At 43.7% G+C, this 24,020-nt stretch overlaps 1 protein-coding gene across 6 annotated transcripts in view; it reads left to right on the top strand.

The window, feature by feature from the left end:
- The window catches only part of GLIS3 (GLIS family zinc finger 3), a 658,803-nt gene that overhangs the window by 185,885 nt on the left and 448,898 nt on the right, over positions 1-24,020 (top strand). For all 6 annotated transcript variants that reach the window (XM_033925462.1, XM_033925454.1, XM_033925471.1 and 3 more), the window contains one exon: positions 4,869-6,006. In XM_033925462.1, the coding sequence (XP_033781353.1) occupies positions 4,869-6,006 (1,138 nt within the window). The remainder of the gene's footprint in view (positions 1-4,868; positions 6,007-24,020) is intronic.

Below are 24,020 nucleotides of genomic sequence, written 5' to 3'. Positions count from 1 at the left end.
CGACCGGGAAGTGATTTCAGGCTGTCGCGAGCAGCAGGCCAGAGAAGTTGCTTGTGTTGAAGATTTAAAGAGGTGCTGGTGCCTCCACCAAGAAGGCACTCGGGGCGGTCCACCACCCCACTCCCTCCTATTATGCCACTGGTGCTGAATATCCATGCTTAACTTACAGGCCCTTTTATTTAACCATATTAAGCACTAACACATGCTTAATGTGGATAAAAAGAAAAAAGCTTACTGCGAAATATGTTAAACACAGTTTACACTAATTTGTCTGTCAGTGTGTACTAATCACACTCTTATTTTGTTATTTTATTCAAAAAGAGGGTGTGTCATGGGTGGAGCATGGGCATAGAAGTATTATTCAGCTAGTGCGTTCACATTAGTGTGTGCCAATTGGATAATGCAGATATAAGAACATAAAAATAGTCTTACTAGGTCAGACCAATGGTCCATCTAGCCCTGTATTCCGTCTTCGTGGAGGCCAATCCAAGTCACAAGTACCTGGCAAAAAGCAAATAGTAGCAGCATTCCATGCTATCATTCCATGTCTGACTCAACAGCAGACTATGAACTTTTCCTCCAGGAACTTGTCCAAACCTTTCTTAAAACCAGCTACGCTAACCGCTCATACCACATCCTCTGGCAACGTGTTCCAGAGCTTAACTATTCTCTTATTGGTTTTAAAAGGATTCCCTTGTAACTTCATCGAGTGTCCCCTAGTCTTTGTAATTTTTGATGGAGTGAAAAATCGATCCACTTGTACCCGTTCTACTCTACTCAGGATTTTGTAGACTTTAATCATATCTCCCCACAGCCATCTCTTTTCCAAGCTGAAGATCCCTAACCATTTTAGCCTTTCCTCGTATGAGAGGAGTTCCATCCCATTTACCATTTTGGTCGCTCTTCTTTGAACCTTTTCTAGTGCCACTATATCTTTCTTGAGATAAGGAGACCAAAATTGAACACAATAATCCAAATGAGGTCGCACCATGGAGCGGTACAGGGGCATTATGACATTCTTAGTCTTGTTAACCATCCCTTTTTTAATAATTCCCAGCATCTTGTTTGCTTCCAGATCCTTGTCAAAATCTTATGGGTTGTTCTGGAAGTTGAGAATAATTAGAAAATATTCGAACAACATCATTTTCGATTGTTAGTTCAATCTCGATGTAATTTTTTTATTCTCCCTTTCCCCTCTCTTCCCCCCTGTTCCAGTATGTCTATGCCTATTTGTCTACCCCTATTGTATTATTTTATTTTTAAATTTAATTGTGAATTACTATGTTGTACTGATTATTCTTTTGTAAACCGTTTAGTTAGTCTTTGATAGACAGTATATCAAGAGACAAATAAACTCGAAAGTTGAAACCTGCCCAAAATCAATGTTACATAAGTTGCAAACTCTAAAAAATACTACGATTTGGTTGATTTTTGGATTGAAAAAATGCTACAGAATTGCACCATATTTGATAAAGCTTCATTGGCTTCCAGTAGAAGCCAGAATATGGTTTAAGCTTATTTGTACGTTCTTTAAAATTTACCAAGGAGAAGCACCACTTTATATGTCTTTTTGTGCCATGCTATTCTGAAGCAGGATTGCATGGCTTAAGACAAAACTCTTCATTTCGATTTCCAGAGGTGAGGGGAATGAAATATACTAGTTTGTTCACTTCCACAGTTGCGTATCAAGCTGCCAAATCTTTGAAAAAAATTTCCAGATCATGTAACTTCAGTGAGTAATTATAAAAGGTTTAAGGGTTCTGAAAACTTGTTTTAGTGAATATGTGTTAAAGGAACAGTGAATTTACAGCGGATTTTAATTTTTTAATTCTGGTTACTGCCTCCATTTCTTATCATTTGTAAACTGCAAAGAACGTTGTTAAGGTATTTGCGGTATATAAATAAATGTTGTAGTATATTGTATTGTATTATTGTTTTTGCAAGTTCTGCACCTTGATCTAAAAAATTAGCACAGGGCTTGCAAAAAACTAACTGAGAAAAATCATGATATTGTACTACAGCCTAGTAGAAGGATCTCTATATTAATAATAAAATGCAATAAAATCCAAATTTGAATGACGTGGTAGGTGCCACTTTACTGGATGTCTACTGCATCATTTATTACTAGAAATGGTGCCTAATTCAGTAGGCATCCAATAAAGTGATACCTATCACGTCATTCAAAGTTGTAGACTCACGCCTAGCGGTGCCTAAATCAAGTTAGACACCAGTGGTTGTGTACAACTCATATATTAGACTAGGGTTTTCTTGGCTTTAAATACTGGCACCTAACTCAATCTGCACCCAAACTCTGGTCTTAACCATGCCTAATTTTTGGGTAGGCATCGGTGTAGACACCTACATTGTACCTATCGAGTTAGGCACCTATCATAAAATTAATTTTTTAATTATTTTTTTTTTTAATTGGTTTTAAGCGTGATGCTCATAATTTAGTAGCACTAACTGAATCAATTTAAAATTTAGCCTCCCCCCCTTTTATGAAGCCGCTTTAGGCTTTTTTATCACTGGCTGCAATGGTAAAAGCTCCAGCATTCATAGAATTCCTATGAGTGTTGGAGCTAATACTTCTGTGGCTGGTGATAAAAAAGCCTAATGTGGCTTCGTAAAAAGGGGGAGGGGTGTTAAGTTAGGTGCTTAGATCAGCTAGGCATGCCAATCTAGCCCCCCACCCTTTTATAAAACACAGTAGCGATTTTAGCGCAGGCTGGCATGCTGAATGCTTTGTGCTGCTCCCGACGCTCATAAGAGCTCTATGGGCTCCTTTTACTAAGGTGCGCTAGCATTTTTAGTTCGTGCTACGCACCAAAAACTAACGCCAGCTCAATGGGAGCATTAGCATCTAGCGTGCGTGACGTAGCTTGCGCTGCGCGTTAATGCCCTAACGCATCTTAGTAAAAGGAGCCCTATGAGCGTCGGGAGCAGTGCAGGGTATTCAGCGCACCAGCCAGCACTAAGATTTGCTCCCACAGTTTTATAAATGGGGGGGAGGGATTGGTGCCTAACAGTAAGCACTTTTTATAGAATCAGGGCCTAAGTTGACACATGAATATTTTATAAAGTTATACCCCACCTTTTACAAAACCATAGTTTGATTTTAAGCGCCAGCTGCAGCGGTAAAAGCTCCGACACTCATAGGAATTCTAAAAATGGGCACTAAAAACCACGCTATGGTTTTGTAAAAGGGGGGTACATCACAATGTTGTGGGAATCATTTATTTCACTTATATATATTATTCTCTATCATAAGTTGGACAACTTATAATGTAAATGTTTTTATGGGATTTTGTCTTTCCATCTTGTAGGATGAATTTGAAAAAAGGTTTTAATAATGATAGTTAGTTAATGTTTTATTGTATTTGTTCTGTTGAAACATGTTTTAGTATTTTTAATATGCATGCATGTAATTTTGTAAACCGCATAGAGGGGCATAATCGAAAGGGACATCTAAGTCCATTTACGTCCATCTCGCAAGTCGACCAAAGTTAAAAAGAGCCTAAGACACATTTTCGAAAGAGACGTCCAACTTTTTTTTACTTTCGAAAATCGTCTAATTATACGTCCTGCCGATCTGATTGTCCAAGCCGCTAAATCATCCATCTTTATACCATATTTCCGTCCAACTTTCCATCCAAGTCCAAAACGCCTAGAACAAGCACTGTTGGACGTGGGAGGGGTCTGCAAAGTGATGGATTGAACACCCAGACATGCCACCTAAATAGTGGGGTACCTTACAGGGCACTGCTGTGAACTTCACAAAAAGGGTGCCATGGCTTCTCTTCACAACAGCTCCCTTATAGGTCACGGTGAGCCCCCCAAACCACCTCCAGAATCCCCTAGACCCACTTATCTACCACCCCAATAGCCCTTATGGCTTCAGGAGCCATTTATATGTCATTAAAAAAGGGTTTTGGGGGTGTATAGGGGAGTGCACATGTTTAAGTATCAATGCAGTGATTACAGGGGCTTATGGGCATGGGTCCTCTTCTCTATGGGTCCCTAACCCACCCCCAAGATGACTTAAGCTGCCTCTGTGCTGGATGACTAGGCTTTCCTATGCCATGCGGCCAGGTGATGATGGTCTTCTAGAGGCTGAAATTTAAAGTTGTGAATAAAATTTTTATGGGGGTGGGGGTGGGGTTGGTGATCACTGGGGTAGTGTGTAGGGGTCTGTGTTATGTGTTTGAAATGCTTATCTGGTGAGTTTAGGTGGGTTTTTGTGACTTAGACCATGTTTTACATGGTCTAAGTCACAATGTCCAAGTTCCGTCTAAGCTCTGTTGTAAAACTTTTGGTTTTACATGCTGTATGACTAAGTCTAAGCCGGCACATGTCCTGCCCTACTCCCGCCCTCGACACTCCTCCCGAAATGCCCCGTTTAGCTTTGAACGTTGAGTGGCACTATGAAGGCCTAGGTCGTTTAGAAATACGTCCAAAACCCGTTTTTATTATCGGCACTTGGACATTTTTGAGAAATGTTCGTCCAAGTGCCGACTTAGACCAGTTTTTGGACGTTTTTCTCTTTCGATTATGAGCCCCATAGCTTTTATGTGGTATACACATTTTTTAATAATAAATAAATATAACTCACAAGAAAGTGGATACTCAGTGACACAAGTAACATCAGAGAAATATTTTGCTTACATACTATAATTGTGAGATTATTCAGATATCGCAGAGAACCGATCAACTAATGCACTTGCACTCAATACAATTATATAAGCTGGCTGTGGCAAAAAAAAAAAAAAAAAAAATCAAAAAACCTTCAAATTTATCATTTTATACTTAAAATGCCATGAACTTTGAATGATTCATTTTGAAATTTATTTATCTCTCTTCTATTATTCTAGATGCCTCATGTCACGTGAGTCGCTGGCTTCCACAACGCTGAGTCTGACAGAAAGCCAGTCAGTGCTGAGTCTGAAGCAAGAATGGTCTCACGGTTACCGGATTCTTCCTTCTCTTCCTTCAAACCAAGGTTCGCAAAACGGTAGTGAACTTGGAGACTTGACGAGTATACCCCCTGGAACAGCCATGTCTAACAACAGTGTGTCCAATTCTTTACCATCGTACCTGTTTGGGACAGAAAACAGTCACTCACCTTATCCTAGCCCCCGTCATTCATCTGCTAGGTCCCACTCAGCGCGTTCAAAGAAAAGAGCTCTTTCCCTGTCCCCTTTATCTGATGGCACTGGGATTGATTTCAATGCAATTATTCGCACATCTCCAACTTCACTAGTTGCTTACATCAATGGATCGAGGGCATCTCCAGCAAACATTTCCCCTCAGCCTGAGGTCTATGGTCATTTCTTGGGCGTGAGAGGCAGCTGCATTCCCCAGTCTTGCTCCATTTCTGGCACACAAAGAAGCTTTTTCATGGCCACTGGTAACATTTCGTTCCCACCTCACAGTGAGAATGGAACGGCAGAACATCAGCGGATGCAGCAACTGGAACAGAGCAGCCTGCAGTCGGCAGTCATGAACAACATGGTGGTCCAGCATGGGATGCCACTGATGGAGAACCAATCAATGGGTATGTTGAAAAGTGAATGTGTGGAACATTTTTCGAGGAATACAACCGATATGCCTCCTCCCCCTCCTCCTCCCCCTTTGCAACCTCCACCTCCTCCACAAGGCCCCCCACCTCCTTACCATTCCCATCAGCACCTTCACCAGCATGACATCATAAACCGCTCCCATCAACTTTCCCTTCCACCTCCTAGCCAGGGACCATTGCTGGAGGACGACGACGAGGTAGATGATGTCAGTGGCAAGCATTGCTGTTGTTGGATAGACTGCAATGCATCATATGATCAGCAAGAGGAACTTGTACGGCACATAGAAAAGGTCCATATAGACCAAAGGAAAGGAGAGGACTTTACTTGTTTCTGGACAGGATGCCCCCGAAGATATAAGCCATTTAATGCACGTTACAAACTTCTTATTCATATGAGAGTCCACTCGGGAGAGAAGCCGAACAAGTGTACAGTAAGTCCCCAAACTATCATTTTGATTATAGAAATCCAGTTGCTTCTATTTAATAAGATCAAGGTTTCATATTTCTCTGTCCAGTGAATATAAACTCAGTCACTGTGACTTGATGTAAACTTTTTTTCCGTTTAAATCTTTGAGTCCTGCAAGTTTTCAGCTACCAGAATCTTCCGTTCTATTGACATACAAGAAGAGAGATTGCAGTTATCAATAGGTCAATTTTAATTAGTTCCTATGTACATATGGCACGAAAGAATCCTGGTTTAGACTGGACTATGTAGCATTGTATCAAAGGAGTAACCTATAACTTTATATTTGTATCTGCTGATAATGTACAGTGTCAGCCATGTAATAAGTCTTCTCTTGTTCTAAAGTACCTAGGCTTCTGGAAATAAAAGGCAGCTCATTTGAGCTGTATTGTTTGAGGCATATTATATAAAGCAAGGGAAAGTCCACTGTTAGGAAAATAGTGTGAGAGTTTAACCTGCTGTATTGGATTTTGAGTGTTTTCAGGTAGGAAGAAAAGCATGCTTGATGCAAGATATCATATTAGACCGGTTCACAACTGAATCCTTGGACCACTCCCTGCAGAAACTCAATTTCCCTGTCCCCGCGAGTTATGTCACTGTCCCTGTCCCATTCCTGTAAGCTCTGCCTTAATCGCACAAGCCTCAGACACTTATGATTTTAAAGTGTTTGAGGCTTGTGCAGATGAGGACAGAGAATGCAGGGATGGGGAAGGAACAGGAAAGGAAATAACCGGGATGGGATGGGAAAATGAGTTCCCGTGGGGACGGGGAAAAATTTGTCCCCCATGTCATTCTCTGTCTCATCAGTAGAGGCAGTGCATGCACATTTATCATGGACTATGGACTAAGTTGAGAATCACTGCATAAGGCCTTATTCCACCCACACATAGGATAATGAAAAGTATAAAAAAGGAATAGAAAATGGGAAGGTATGCTTATTTATTTCAGCTGTATAGTTGGCAGTACATGAATAAAATCAGATCTTCCTTTTGAAATGTAATGGATCTTACAGTCATCAACCACATTGGAAGCTTTCAGACAAATTAATAGAGCTTGATGATATTCTTCATCTTTGTGCTTACCCATGATTACAGATTAAACTTGTTATCTGGAAGGTTCCTTGGGCATCACTGTCCTTTGCATGCTTTTCACAGACCCTATTTAATAAATCTAAGTACTCAATAATAGAGTTTTCATGTTACCTGCATCAAAGTGAGCTTTTTTTTTTTTTTTTGCAAATAAGTTATAATAACACTGTTATCACATGCTAAGGTGGGGGTGGGTGGGGAGATTCATCAAGAAGTGTTAGGGCCTTAAGTTCCTTTGGCCCCTTTTTTGTCAAACTGCGTTAGAGTTTTTTAATCTTGTTCCATTGTGGTAAAAGCTTCGATGCTCATAGAATTCCTATGAGCATCAGAGCTTTTACTGCAGTGGCCTATGATAAAAACCCTAATGCAGCTTGATAAAAGGGGGCCTTTATTTGGGCCTTAATGCAACTTAAAGAGCCCTAATGCTGCTTGACCAAAAAGATCACAATGATATTTAAGTTGCTATGGGTTAGATAGTAATGAGATGCAAATTACTACATGTTTTGTAACTCATTAGTATACAAATACCCTAACATGACATGAGGCGCTATCCAGCAAAAATTATGGTAAAATAACCCCAGCTTTTTGCTGGAGTAATTTTACCATCCAGGAGCATCGGGCTGGTCAGTAAGCCCCCCAGTACAAGGCCCACCTACTGCCCCAATACAAGCCCCTCACCTCTAAGGTAGCCTTTACCCCCAAAGGACTGTCTTGCTATCATTGGTGGTCCAGGGGGATGTATGGGGGTATTCAAGGATCTTGAGGGAGTCTTTGGGGGTTCAGGAGTCTTCAAGCAGAAATAATACCCAATTCCTCCTACCTAGTCTTGTCCTGGCTTCAAAATGGCTCCCTTTGAGATATTCATGCGAGACTACCGCTGGGTGTGCCATTTTGATGCCGGTGTCAGATTGGACAGGAGCAACTGGGCATTGATACTTCTCAAACTCTCCGCCGATGCTCTCGGGATGCAGGAATAATTCTGCCTGTGAGGAGGCTCACACACAGTGTTTTTATCTCGCCTCAGGATTCAGCAACCTGCGGTACCGGGATCCCATGGATTGCTGAATTCAGCTGTAAATCAGAGTGCTGTAAAAGGTGATCTTTTACTGCACCTTGATGAATTCCTTCCAAAGTGTTAGAAGAAAGGGGCTAGTATGCCTTAGAATTGTTAAAGAAGGGTGGAGATTTAATCATCTAAATGACCTTTTCAGTCTTGTGAAAATCACCAGCAGGTTTGAGGCAGGTTAAGGAAAGGACATAATTGTTCTCCGTATCAGAGCCTTCAATTTTATTTCTATTTATCCTAATTTTGAGTCTCATTTCAATTTCTTATTTCACATTTTAAGTTTCAGTCACGTGTTTTATTGGGAATTAAGGGGTCCTTTTACTAAGACACGCGAAAGATTAGCGTGTGCTAAATGCTAAGGCGCCCATTATATTCTGGGGGTGCCTTAACATTTAGTGCACTCTAATCTTCAGTGTGCGTTAAATTGATTAGCGCATGCTATATTGGTTAGCGCGCTTTAGCAAAAGGACCCCCTAAATTATGTAATTAGGTATTGATTTTTATGATGATTTTATTTCTAGTCTGTTGTAATCTGCATTGTGCTATCTTGGAAAACGCAAAGGACGAAGAGTTAAATTTAATATAAAATTCAACAATTTACTTTGAAGCTTAAAGTGTATTCCATTACACATTTGTTTTCAATATTTTACTGAAGAATTATTTTCAAATGACTTTTTTTGTAGAATTATTTGCCATATCTCATTTGGTTTCTAATTCCCTTAATGCTTGTTTTGAGACATTCCTTGCAGATAGCAGGGGTGGTCTGTGAGAGATGAGGAGAGATGCAAAAAGTCATTATATTGCCGTCTGATCGCTAGCAATTCTACCATGAGACTACTTCTAGGAGTCACGGGCACCATTTTGAACCCAGTGCTGGCAGATGCAGAATCGCTTTTGCCCTATAATCTCTAAACCACCAATGATTGCTTGAGGTAGGCCTGAGGTGTCAAAAGTCATTGTCAGGGGGTCCAGGCAGAGTTGCCGGGGATGGAGGTAGAGCTTGAATGGTGAATTCCTGAAGTATCTCCAGAAGACTCTGGTATGTGACTTATTCATGCCGCAAGATAGCGGGATATCAGCTACATAATCCTGCAAAATTTCAGCCTCGGTATGGATTAATGACATCTTTAGAAAATGAGAAACATTTATGAATAAAAAAGATAATTAACCTAGAAATCTTTAGAAGCCAGCTTTAGCACTTGCAGTTTTTAGGCTGTGGAGCATAAAAAGCACCAAAGCTGTAAAAAGAATTGCATAGTCCCATTCTACTGATCCTATGGTACACATTCAAAAATAAAAGTTGCCCTTCCAAATATTTTAGCCTTTCTTTGGGTAGCTTTATACTTTGTCCTTCCCCCTGCTCCTCCGGTGGTCAGTACATAATTAAGCTTCAAATTTGTTGCTGGAAGATGTGATCAAGTTACCGTATTTTCACGCATATAACACACGCGTTATACGCGTTTTTACCTACCGCGCATACCCCTCGCGCGTTATACGCGTGAGCGCGGTATACAAAATTTTTTTTACATAGTTCCCACCCCGCCCGACGCCCGATTCACCCCCCCCAGCAGGACCGCTCGCACCCCCACCCCGAACGACCGCTCGCACGCGCTCCCACCCGCACCCGCATCCACGATCGGAGCAAGAGGGAGCCCAAGCCCTCTTGCCCGGCCGACTCCCCAACTCCCCGACAATATCGGGCCAGGAGGGAGCCCAAACCCTCCTGGCCACGGCGACCCCCTACCCCCACCCCGCACTACATTACGGGCAGGAGGGATCTCAGGCCCTCCTGCCCTCGACGCAAACCCCCCTCCCTCCAACGACCGCCCCCCCCAAGAACCTCCGACCGCCCCCCCAGCCGACCCGCGACCCCCCTGGCCGACCCCCACGACACCCCCACCCCCCTTCCCTGTACCTTTGGTAGTTGGCCGGACAGACGGGAGCCAAACCCGCCTGTCCGGCAGGCAGCCAACGACGGAATGAGGCCGGATTGGCCCATCCGTCCCAAAGCTCCGCCTACTGGTGGGGCCTAAGGCGCGTGGGCCAATCAGAATAGGCCCTGGAACCTTAGGTCCCACCTGGGGGCGCGGCCTGAGGCACATGGGCCCAACCCGACCATGTGCCTCAGGCCGCGCCCCCAGGTGGGACCTAAGGAAAGTCAGGGCGGGTGAACGGAGAGTCGGGACAGCGCACGGAGAGGCGGGGCAGTGCACGGAAAGTCAGGGAGGGTGAACGGAGAGTCGGGGCAGTGCACGGAAAGTCAGGGAGGGTGAACGCAGAGGCGGGACAGCGCACGGAGAGGCGGGGCAGTGCACGGAAAGTCAGGGAGGGTAAACGGATAGTCGGGACAGCGCACGGAGAGTCGGGGAGGGCGAAAGGAGAGTCGGGGTGGCCAGAGGAGAGTCGGGGCGGGCGAAAGGACAGTCGGGCTGCATGCACGTTATACGCGTGAGCGCGGTATACAAAAGTTTTTGTACATAAAATCGTGGTTTCTGCGCGCTATACCCGTGTGCGCGTTTTACACGGGTGCGCATTATCTGCGTGAAAATACGGTAATAGTGGATTTAAAAGAGAAATGTTTAGAGAAATGGCAGACTTGAAAAGTGAACAACTAAAACATAAATTGGAGGGAAAAAAAAGCCTCAAAATTCCCAGTGTGCACAGCTTGATAACAATTGCAAACACGAAACAGGACTAGTTTCTTTCATGGGCGAAAAACCTCCAAATAAAACAGAAAAATCTTTAGTTCAAGGCAAGGCAAGACAATTTCAAAGTCTCTAAACCAATTATCTGTAGAGCAATTTAGACAAGCACTTATCTTGTAATTCCCAATGGGGGACCCGTTGCACCTAAGGCTTCGTCAGTGAACCACAAATCTAAGGAGGGAAACTGGCAGATTGCGGCTTCAGACAAAATCAAACTGCTGGAAAATATACCAGGATTAGTCAAACTCTACTGAAAAAAAGGAGGAAAACATACCTCAGAAAATGGACCACTTTTTTTTTCCCGCAGACTTTTGAGTATGGTTTATTTTCATTCTTTCTCTGGAGCCTTGATCACCCCCCCTTCTCTCTGGGCTTCTCTATATATATTTTCTCTGGACTCTTGCTCATCCCCCCTCTCTTCTCACACACACAGCCTCTCACCTATCCAGAGACACAAAGGAAAACCTGTCTTTCCTCTCTCATTCACAAAAGCACAGAAGCAGAACTGTAGCTCTATAATTGAATATCTTTCTGTATATTAGTAACCCGGCATATTCTTGATGTATCTTTCTAAGTATTGCAAATCTTTAATATTAAGCCTATTTCTATACAATATGTTCATTATGCAACCACTCTTGGATATCATTGTCATTAATTTCACTTCCTGCTGAACCTCCTGAGGTCATTGAACCCGGGACCTGGCAGATTGTAAAGCTGCTGCCTTCCTATTAGGGGCTTGTCTGGTGCAGCACCCCCTCCCCCCAACCAAAAAACTTACAAAAATGTCCTGACATTAGTCAAAGAAACATAATTCCCCCCAAAATCATCATTCAAAACAAACCCATCTGAAGGATGCTTAGAAAATATTAATCCCGCACCTAGGGGGCAAATTCTATAACAAGAGGCCTCCAGTTAGTCAGCTCAATAATGTATAAGAGCATTACTTGCAAATTCTATATAGTCCACCTTAAGTTAGGCACCTACATCAGTGTGCCAGCCAATGTAGGTGCCTACCTTAATTGCTTAAAAGGCCTTAAGCGCCAATAATTGGCACTTAACACCTCATAATTGGCCTTAATTGAAAGTCATAAGAACATAAGAATAACCTTACTGGGTCAGCCCAATGGTCCCTCAAGCCCAGTAGCCCGTTCTCACAGTGGCCAAACCAGGTCATTAGTACCTGGCCAAAACCCAAGGAGTAGCAACATTCCATTCAGAATCCTAAAGAATAGCAAGATTCTGGAACCCCAAGGAGTAGCAACATTCCATGCTACCATTCCAGGGCAATAGAACAAAAATAAAGTCACTGCTAGTTCATCAATACACTTAAGAAACTTATTTTTTATTTTTGTTCTATTGACCTCTTCAGTCACTTGACAGTAATTTTGATTTGAATGAGTTACCCCTGCATATCTTTTTTGACCATTCCAGGGCAAGCAGTGGCTTCCCCTATTTCTCTCTCAATAACAGACTATGGTCTTTTCCTCCAGGAATTTGTTCAAAATTTTTCTTAAAACCAGCTACGCTATCTGCTCTTACCACAACTTCTGGCAATGCATTCCAGAGCTTAACTATTTTCTAAGTGAAAAAATATTTCCTCTTATTGGTTTTAAAAGTATTTCCCTGTAACTTCATCGAGTGGCCCCTAGTCTTTGTAATTTCAAAAACACAATTCTATAAAAAGTGGGCGCCTAGTCTAAAGCAGTGGTTCCCAACCCTGTCCTGGAGGACCACCAGGCCAATCGGGTTTTCAGGATAGCCCTAATGAATATACATGGAGCAGATTTGCATGCCTGGCACCTCCATTATATGCAAATCTCTCTGTTGCATATTCATTAGGGCTAGCCTGAAAACCCGATTGGCCTAGTGGGCCTCCAGGACAGGGTTGGGAACCACTGGTCTAAAGCACCTATCTTAAAGTAGGTGTGATTAGGGACAGATTGTTTTCAAGTTAGGCACCTCTTTGTGAATGAGGCACCGTTAGGATCCTAACTTAGGTGCAGGTGAAGAAAGTCCTGGCATAAATAGGGTGCACCTAATGTTAGGATGCCCAGTGATACCTAAGCACACTGTGATTCTATAAAGTGTGCCTAACCTTTATAGAATCATGATTAGTGCCACACTAATTAGTACTGATTTTTTAGGCATGCTTTATAGAATTGAGCCCATAGTCTATAATACTTGGGTACCCATATGGAATACTAGTGCCTGCATTTACATCAGCCTATTATAACCTAAATGTGGCTGAAACAAACATAACTTAATCTCTAAGTCACGTGTTACACAGGCATCTAATAAATAAGCTCGGGATAAGCCCCAAAGTGATGGATTGGGTTAGGAACTGGTTGAGTGGAAGGCGATAGAGGGTAGTGGTCAATGAAGTTTGCTCTGAGGAAAGCGATGTTGTTACCAGTGGTGTGCCTCAAAGTTTGGTTCTTGGCCTGTTCTTTTTAACATTTCTTTAAGTGACACTGCTGAAGTGCTGTTGGGTAAATATTTGCCTCTTTGCGGATGATACTAAAATCTGCAATAGAGTAGGCACCTCCGACAGTGTGGAAAACATACCGAAGGACCCAGCGAAGCTTGAGGAATAGTCCGAAATTTGGCAGCTAAGATTTTATGCTAAGACATGCAAGGTCATGCATGTAGGCTGCAAAAACCTGAGGAAATGCTCATGGTAGTCTAACGGACAAACAGGGCAGCGTTAGATGTGCGTAGTTTTTGACTTACCTCAACCCTGATGAAAGTTATTGAAACGGATATCTCATTGGAAGAGGTGTCGTTGCAAAGTTAAGTAACATATTATAAATCACTAATTTATTATATACTGCACAAAATAAGAGTTAAATAAAAAAAAAAATGAGAAGTTGAATGCTTGAAATTTGATAATTAATTCAACACTGCATAAGGATCAATGAGTCCAGCCTGCTGGAGCTATGCTACTCTGCTGGTATTCTGATGATCCAGATGATCATAGTTGTACACTTGTATGTATTTTGGAATCAACTAAATGACAGTGTTGTGGTAGACTGATGTGGTAAATAAGTAGCGACTTGTTAAACTAAATACCTACATGGCATAAATGCATATGAGCCAAGTCTCTTTCATTTGAAAGGAAACTCTGGAATGAGTGGTCATAGGATGAAGTTAAGAGATGATAGGCTCAGGACTAATCTAAGGAAATTCTTTTTTACAGAAAAGGTTGCAGATAATAATAATAATTTATTTCTTATATACCGCTATACTGTGAAGTTCGAAGCGGTTTACAATAAAGATACATTTGACAGTACATGGGATGCAAGTGGTTTACATTAAAGATTCATTTTGTCAGTACATGGGATACAAGTGGGTTACAGTAAAGGTATATTTTGTCAGTACATAGGATGCAAGTGGGTTCCGATGTTTTGAATAGTCTCCCGGTAGAGGTGGTGGAGACATAGACTGTGTCTGAATTTAAGAAAGCATGGGACAGGCACGTGGGATCTTTAAGGGAGAGGTGGAGTTAGTGGATGCTGCGGGTGGGCAGACTGGATGAGCCATTTGGCCTTTATCTGTTGTCATGTTTTTTGTTTTGACATAACTGGGAGCTCTGCCCATGACCACCCATATTAACCGCTCCCCTTGCATTTTTAAACTATAGCACTTGCAGATGCCCTTGCAGAATGGCACTTTAGGGGTTCATTCAAAGTGATTTAACTGCATAGTGCCGCTGAAAATGTTCAGTTAGCACCCAACTCAAAACCAGATATTTAGGGGAGCATTCAGGGGGTGAAGTCATCAGTCCTCCAGTTAAGTGCCAATATTCAGCACTTGAACCAGCTAAGGTATCTTTATGTGGTTCGCTATAACTTGGGAATAGCTGAATATCACACTTAACTGGATATTATGCCAAAGCCTGGATATGGCCTGTCAGTGAATTTCAGAGGCTAATACTGTCAGCAGTCAGCAAAATGCATATGTGCAAATTTTCTATGCACAGAAGGGGTGCGTAACTGCAGGAGCTTATAGAATTGTTCTTCCGTGTACAGGTTTTATGTGCATAACCTTTCCAATATACAGGGTGGACAATTTTGACTACACCATTTCTGCATATAACACAAATAACTCTCCTTATATTTATAAAGGCCCAGATTCTACAAAAGACACCTAAATTTAGGCACCTTGTTCGGCACGCCAAGCAGATGTCGACACCTATTTTAATGATTTAAAAGGCGTAGATGCACTAAGAGGATCGGTAAGACCGTGTGGGTCTGCACTGTTCCGATTTTTGGGCCGATTCAGAAAGAGCTATTGATGCACCAAAAGGTTTGCATGCAAATGATTCACGTGGATGATCATTGTAATCCCTGACTCTGCCATCTGATGATCGCTGTGAGAGCGACTCTCACACATGCAAAGAGCCGGCAGGGGAAGCCCGAACAGCTGAGAGGCAAGAGAATCCTCAAAAGCAGCATCCTGCCACCTTTCCTTTTTTTTTTTTTTAATGGGCACAGATGCTGTGCATGTTACACATGCACAATATCTGCCCCATTAAAAAAAAAGAAAAATAAAGCCCCCTCCGCGGATGATGCCTTCCCCAACAGCCCCCGAAGATTGTGGCAACAGAAAGACCCCCCCCCTGTGCTACCAAAAATCAGCAGGAGGGAAGGTCATTCCCTCCTGCCATTTGCCCCCTCCCCACGAGACAAAAATGGCAGGAAGGATGCCCACTCCCTCCTCCCATGCTGACCACCTCCCTCCATGAAAGAAAATTCACAGGAGAGATGCTCACTCCCTCCTGCCATGGCGATTCCACTGCCTCCACACACCCCCCCCCCCCCGACAGTGAAATTGCAGGAGGGCTGCCCAGTCCTTCTTCCAACCGAAGGCCCACTCCCGTGCCAGGCAGATGTTTCAACATCTGCCAAGTAATCGGTTAAAATTAATTGGATGTTAGGCGCCTAACTCGGTAGACGCCTACCACTTTGAGATAGGCGCTTAGTCCAAAGTGCCTATGAGAAAGTAGGCATGGTTAGGGGGCAGATCGTGAGCTTGTTTGGCATGTAGTGCCTGTTTTACTAAACTAAACTAAACCTTAGGTTTGTATACCGCGCCATCTCCACAAGCGTAGAGCTCGGCACGGTTTACAGGGTTAGGTTGAAAAGGAGCTACAATGAAGGGTTACAGGAAAGGAGCTAGGAAGATAAAGAGGGACAGGGAACCAAAAAGCGGGAAGTGTTAGATTTTTGAAAAGAGCCAAGTTTTCAGGTGTTTGCGGAAGGATTGGAGGGAGCTTGAAACTCTGAGCGGGGATGTGAGGTTGTTCCAGAGTTCTGTGGTTCTAAAGGGGAGGGATGTTCCTAGTTTTCCTACGCGGGATGTACCTTTTGCAGAGGGGAGTGATAGTTTCAGTTTTTGGGAGGATCTAGTGGAATTAGGGTTTTGAACTTAGGCACTGGTATTTAGGCCAAGAAAACCCCAGCATAAATAGGGTGCGCCTACTTTAAGCACTGCTTGGCACGATTCTATAAATAGTGCTGCGTTCCTTGGTGCATATGCTTTTTTTTATAGCATTGGGGCCAAAGTGCATTTTCCCCCCACACTGGATACTTTAATGTCCTTTAAGGCTTGGTTGCCATATGAGTGACACTCTGCCAGGGCTTTTGCTTGACCTATCCAGAATCAATAACTCTTACTGATTTTTTTATATTTTCTTATAACATCTGATATACAGTATGTAGTTCTTAAATTTGGCAAGTCATTTCCTTTAGGACAGTGTATCACAGACTTGTGTGCTGCGACGAGATTCCAGGTGTGCCACAAGAGGCACGCGTAGGTGAGTCAGCCAGCGCCGGTGCCTCTCCTCTTCATAGGCGCCTCTCCTGTTCTCCACACCTCCCTACCCATGTAGTAATTTCAGGGTTAACAAGCTCAGGGCCCCTTCTGGAGGGCCTTCATGCATGCGCAGACATTGATGTGATGACATCATACACATGTGTGACATCATCACACCAATGTCTACACATGCGCGGAGACCCTGCAGCCGCAGCCCTGAGTTTAGTGTGCCGCAACTTGGAAAAGTTTGCGAGACAATGCTATAGGATGTGATGCAAATGGGTTTTTTTTACATCCTTTTCTCTGTTGCTTTTGATTTTGGAGACAATTTCTTCCATCAAATTTGCTTGGTCTGGACTCTGGATGAATAAAATTACCAATGTCTGCAAAGGGTGAAACCGATGCTGCTTTTTCAACATCTGGTACCTATGAAAGGCGTCATGGTTTCTTGGACAAATCGTCCTCTCCATTCATGCTAGCACACCAGTCTATCAAGCACTCAACGCTTAATGACAAAGAGAGAAAATCTGAGATCTGAAGAAGTTCCTGTGAAGGACATTCTTGTGAGAAGGAAGAAGACTGCCTCTTGGTATTATTATTATTACTACTACTAATAATAATTATAATTGTTTTAGGATAATGGATAGAAATCTTCTCCAGATGTGGCCCTAGTCACAGTTAGACTCCTGCCAAACCTAATTTCACATCATCAAATCGTGCACTCAGCACCTGTTGCCCTTTGGTAGGTAGGACCTGGTACAAACGACACTCAGACAATTTCAACTCAAAGTGGAATTTATTAGGCCGCAGCCAGCAGCGCAATATAACATAACTTATCTGCAACAGATGAACATAACATAACAACATAACATAACTATATAACATAGCAACAGCCGCACAGCATATGCCTATCTCCCAGCACGATGTAGGGGGCCGTACAAGCTTCCCCGGCTCGCCGGACCCTTCCCGTGCAAGGAGGTGTCCTCTCCTCAGCGTTAGGTTGCAGTGAAGCTCATGGCCTGGCCTCCCTGCCGTCCAAGCAAGGTGACGTGCCCTATTTCTTAACACTGCCCATATGTATGCTTTTAGACATATGCTGTGCTTACCTTCCAGGTGAATGGCTGCGACGATAGTCGAGGGTGGGTGGGAGGGATGCTGCCTCCTTCTCCTAGCTCTGGCGTCGCTGAAAAGGGGTGCATCCCCCTTCCCACTCCTCTTTTATCTAATCCCCCCCCCCCCTTTCCTCCGCCCCCCCCCCCCCCTGCTAATGGCAACGGCTTCGGCCGATTTGCCATCGCTCCTCCCTATGGGGATCGGAGCTGATTCTCAAATCGTGCACTCAGCACCTGTTGCCCTTTGGTAGGTAGGACCTGGTACAAACGACACTCAGACAATTTCAACTCAAAGTGGAATTTATTAGGCCGCAGCCAGCAGCGCAATATAACATAACTTATCTGCAACAGATGAACATAACATAACAACATAACATAACTATATAACATAGCAACAGCCGCACAGCATATGCCTATCTCCCAGCACGATGTAGGGGGCCGTACAAGCTTCCCCGGCTCGCCGGACCCTTCCCGTGCAAGGAGGTGTCCTCTCCTCAGCGTTAGGTTGCAGTGAAGCTCATGGCCTGGCCTCCCTGCCGTCCAAGCAAGGTGACGTGCCCTATTTCTTAACACTGCCCATATGTATGCTTTTAGACATATGCTGTGCTTACCTTCCACTACCCGTGCTAGCGAAACCTCGCTTAGCGCGGGTTCCCCCCAAGTGTCATGGCTGCGGCTGCGGCCCGGGACGCATCAGTAGCGCTTCTATGCCATCCTGTAGGGTACTGAGGAATATGTCTAGGCCGATATCGGAGAGGTGTACCCCATCCGGTCGGTACAAGCCCGGACAGCCGTCCTCAAGCAGGTCATGTACAATGTAGAGTCCTCTGATGGTAGGCATGAATTTGCACATCCATTTATTTAGTTTTTTTCGCGTTCTCTCTACTGATGAGTGGGATCTAGCTCCTTTCCAAACTAAACGTGGTATTATTTGTGACCACATTAAAGTGGTATGGGGTAGCATGGCGGCTAAAGACAGACAGTCGTGCTGCATTCTCTTAACTAGCAGGACACTGTTCGTGGATGTGATATCGTTCCCTCCCAGGTGTAAGATGATTGTGTGAGGACTGCAGTGGGACCGTAGCGCCCATTGAATGGATGGCATGAGCTGATCCCATAGCATTCCCCTTGTCCCCATCCAATTGACCACTGCTTCGGACATCGGGAAGCCGAGATTAATACCCCCAGGTCTCACCTGAGTTCTTCTCTTGGCCCAATGCACGAAGGAGTGGCCGCAGATCCAGATGTGTCGCAGAGAACCTGCAACCGGGAAGAGGAGATGGGAGAAGCGTTAGTAGAATATCGATTAGTGAGCACTGGGTAGACGGATGTATTTTCGGAATGCAGCAGACTTCCATCTCCCCAAGACTTTTATTTGATTGTCTGAGAGACCCTGGTGTGCAGCAGTGGTTGCTGCTCCTATGCGAAAGGAGTGCGTGCGGAAATGTTTGTCTTGCATACCTAGCTGATTCATGGAAAGTTGCAAAATTCTTGCAAATTGAAAACGGGACAGCGGAGACCCGTCGTAATGTAACAAGAGAAGGCCGGGTGCAATGGGCCTGAGGGCCATATAACGTAGAAAATTGTTTATTGGGCAGACCCGTAGATCGTTGGAGGGGATTAATGATAGCCAGGCGCCCTTGGCTAGTTGGTCGGTTTTAGATCTAGGTATCTTGATAGATAAGGAGGTCTCTGTGAAATGGACGTTGGCTAGTAACATGCCTCCCAACGCTCCTGGACGTTTGGAGGCTGGGACCAGTTCACTAACGCGTAGGGCGCCATGAAAAGCCAGGCAATATGCACACCGGAACAGCGTCACCTCGTATGCATCGCGGCATACTTTTGGCAGAACATGTAGAATCAGAACTAAGTAATCGAGGGAAATAGGGAGGCGGCGGTCAGGGAGGGAAGCCTGCTCGCGCTCCCATCCTCTCATCATGCGGCGCACCACCGCAGCCTTCGTGGGGTTTGGGGAACCCATCGCCTCGGTGAAGAAACTCACACTGGAGAGTGTGGCCGCTATCTTAGTTCTTCGTATGCCCGACTGTTTGGAGTGTAATATAAATTGGACGAGGGAGGGCAATGTGCAGTCCATCCCGGCAGCTGTGTAGTCCGTGAACAGCTGAATATATCTTCGCCGAGTAGATGGTGATAGCGAATTGAGCATCAACTTCCAAACCTCGGGGGTCCAAAGCGCCATACTTCGTCTGGAATCGGCGTTGGGTGGTGTTCTGCTGCTGGGGCCAACGCCCGGAATGCTGCCATCTTAAAGCGAGATAAAGCATCAGCAATGGCATTTTGGGAGCCGGGTATATGCTGCGATTTGACAGTGATGTTGTAGCGTAGGCAAATGAGTACAATGTGTCTTAACAAGTTGATAATGGGTAAGGATTTGGAGGTTAACCTATTAATGGCTTCGACTACGGCAGAGTTGTCAGACCGAAACATAATGGACCTATGTGTTAACAAACTACCCCATAGGTGAAGGGAGACCATGATAGGAAACAGCTCCAGAAATGTAATGTTTTTGAGGATGCCTGAGCTAACCCATAAACTAGGCCATTTTGCTCTCCTTGAACGGCGGAGCGCCGTTCTTGTGCCGTAGCCCGCGCCCCGAGCAGCCGGCCCCCAACGCGGCCCGTGGCCTGGGGGGGGGGGGAGGGAGAGGCCGGCCCGGAACGCTGTCGCAGCGCCAACGCGACCCGCGCCCTAGGAGGAAGGAGTCGCCGGCTCAGAAACGCCGGCGCGGCTACCGCCGCGACTCCTCTCCAGCGGCGACTCCTCTCAAGCAGCCCCCCCTCCACCCTTTACCCTGCCCCAGCCACACGCGGAGAGAGCCGGGAAGCAGGGCGCAGGGAAAGCGCGATGCTCACAATTTTAATTTTATTTTATTTTATTTTTTTTTTTTTTTTTTTTATACATCGGGAGCCGAAGCGGGGTCCAGCACCGCACACGGAAAGCCCGGACAACGTGCAGGGCCGAAAGGAAACATCAGGACTGCAGTCGCGAGGCCCGGAAGCAGAATGTGGCCCACTGCCGCGTGGCCGCCAAAGAAAATTCTTACCTGGATCGTTGGTTAGTATAATTAAATAAGTGGTTGTATGTTCCACTATATATATATATATATATATATTTTTTTTTTTTTTTTTTTTTTTAAAGGAAGCTGGTTGGCGGTGGAGCTATGTTGAGAAGGAAAATGCTGCCTCCTTCTCCTAGCTCTGGCGTCGCTGAAAAGGGGTGCATCCCCCTTCCCACTCCTCTTTTATCTAATCCCCCCCCCCCCCCCCCCCCCCCCCCCCCCCCCCCCCCCCCCCTGCTAATGGCAACGGCTTCGGCCGATTTGCCATCGCTCCTCCCTATGGGGATCGGAGCTGATTCTAAACCACAACTTAGGGTTTTACTGTGAAGCATCTTTATTTGATCTAGTTTCACTAAGAGAGTGGTTTCTATTTTAGGGGTTCAGTGTTGTCCAAAATTAATGTCAGATCTTTGAGAACCATTCAAGTATGTTTTAATTTAATGTATTTTATTGCAGTGCAGAATACAGTGATAAATGATATGGGTACAACATATGAGGGGCCGCAGAAAAATTCTCAACTCAACCAAGAAGAGAATGATGTGGAGCCATGAAACTTACAAGTTATTCCACATTTTTCTGGACACTTTTCGTTTCAGTGATATGAAATGAAACGAAAAGTGTCTAGAAAAGCATGGAATAACTTGTAAGTTTCATGGCTCCACTTCATGTCTTCTTGGTTGGGCTGAGAACTTTTCAGCGGCTCCTCGTACTGTCATTGGCCTGTATATTGCTTGGGTTAAAATTGTACATAAGATCATTATTACTTCTACTTAGGAAGATCTTGATTTCTTTCTGGTGTCTTCTAATGTCCTTTAAGACACTTAGCTGATGTTTAGTAGAATTCAGCTTCAGTACCAAGCATTCTATGGGATAAATTAATCTTTATAGCCTATGATAGGTTGTTGCAAGATAGCAGTCTTTACAGAAGCCACAATGTTGTGACATGGAAATGTGTATGTGGCCAATCGTTCCCCAATTCTGGAACTCTGAGACTAATGAAGGACTGTTTAAGGTTTAGGATATCCTGGTTTGTCTCTCTTGCCTGTTTAGATTGTAAGCTCTTTCGAGCAGGGACTGTTTTCTTATTCTTTGTGACTCTGTACAAAACTGCTTGCATCTGGTAGCACTATAGAACTAATTAATAGTAGAAGTAGTAGGAAAGCCCAAGTGAACAATTAATAATATACTGTAACTCTTTCATATAAGTGATGCTAGGTGTCAAAGTGCTGAATAACACAGGCTCGGCAACAGATTGCACGGAAGGAAAAGCCTCAGAACAGGTCCCCTCCTCCCCATCTCCACAATGGTGGCTATTCAAGGTGGTTGAGTGGTCACTTCATCAGCATAAAAACCTTCCTATCAGTTGAAAAAGCCCTGTGCTGTATGGTGAAAACTTGAAAAGATAGGTGAAAATAAATCAACTTATCTTCAGCTGATCGGTACACTGACGGTGGCCAGCGTTTCACAAAACTGGTGCCTCAGGGTGTAACACAGCTGATCAGACTTTAAAGTGGCTTTTCATTGTAAAATATATAAGCACTAGTAAAAAAAACAAACTGTGTGTGTAATGTTTAAATATTGTTTTTGGAGGGGTTGTGATGTTTTAAACTATCAGTGTTGTGCTTTGTTTTACGCTTCTACACTGCCTTGGGTTTTATGGAAGATGAAGCGACTTAAAAATATTTTAAAAACATGCCGTAAATTGGCCTCAATGGGGGCAATTTAGAGACTGCTTATGGGGCTTACAGTCTCCAATGAGCCTATGCATACTTTATCAATGAGAAACCCTAGAACAGGTTTGCCTTTCACCACACATGTAAAGCAGGTGGGAATGCATGAGACTTTCAATTTGGAAATACATGTACTTTTTGGTGGATGCCCTGTTGGGTCAGTAGTGAGTCTGGGGTCCATGTCAGGTTCTGATGTTGGGTGCTCTGTGATAGCAACATAGTGAAAGTGGAAACCAATGAAAGTGAAAATTTAGATTTCTTTGCGTTGATAGGTATAGCTTGAACTGTCCATTGTTTTAAAATCCTCTCAAGTGTCTTTGTTGATGGTTCCCTATACTCCTTTACATCCCTTCCACTGTGCAGTCCATCCCTTCTGTTCACTACTTCCATTTAGAATTCACACTGCAGTGCCTTCTTCTGGATTGTTCCTTCCCTCTGGATCTCGTTCCCTTTCTCCTTGTGCTCTGAACAATCATATCCATGGTTCTGGGATGATTTTTACCTTAGCATATGGTGATAAGGTGGCATGCGAATTGGAGTCTCTCAGCAATAGCTTTGCTCTTGCTCCTTTGCAGCCTTCTCCTGCTTCCCCCTGTCCTACTTCTTGTTTTCTCTTTCTCCTGTCCTCTCTATTATTGATGCTCCATTCTTCTATTTTAAATAATTTTTGATGGTACACCGCTTTGTTTGCTGTTATGGAAAGGCGGCATATCAAGAGTTTAATCATAAATGTGATAACAACGTGTGCTATACTGTTAGATAACTTTCTATTGTGAAGTAGAGACCATCTCTATTGATACTGTATTTTGCAAGAAACACCTTGTTTTGTGGCCAGTGGATAAATATATTTCTTAATGTGACCAGAATTACACAAATGTTTTGCAACTGAGACTTCCTGTCCTGGTGACAAGGGCCTCCTTTTTCTTTCAAGTTTCCCTCAAAATCTTTGGTCATATGCGACAGGAATCAATATATCTTTCTGCATTTACCTCACCTAGAAAAGTTTCTTCTTACTAAAGCTTCTATTTAGCTTACCTTATTTCTCCTAGTAGGTGAGTAAAGAAAATTCTAATTGTATCTATGTCATGTGTTACCACCCTCAAAGTAGGTTACACTTTCATGTACAATTTGTTCTTTTTTATACATATGGTTTTCCTTGGAACTATATATAGAGGTCCTTCCCCATGATGTAAGCTCGAAGCTTTTCAACCTTTTTTATGCTATTTCCTTTAGGTGTTTTATCTGTTAAACTTGCAATTTTTTTTTAAATGTATGGGATGTAAATTCTATAAATGTGTAAATATTAAAAAATAAAACTGAAACAATCTGAATTCCAAGGATTTTTTTTTTTCTGACTTTAATGCTGACTTTTTATATTGCAGAGGTGC

This window comes from Geotrypetes seraphini, chromosome 1 (assembly GCF_902459505.1).
Source record: "Geotrypetes seraphini chromosome 1, aGeoSer1.1, whole genome shotgun sequence".
Classification (NCBI taxonomy): Eukaryota; Metazoa; Chordata; class Amphibia; order Gymnophiona; family Dermophiidae; genus Geotrypetes; species Geotrypetes seraphini.
Note: the sequence above shows the minus strand (reverse complement) of the source record. Positions and strands in the feature narration are given on the sequence as shown.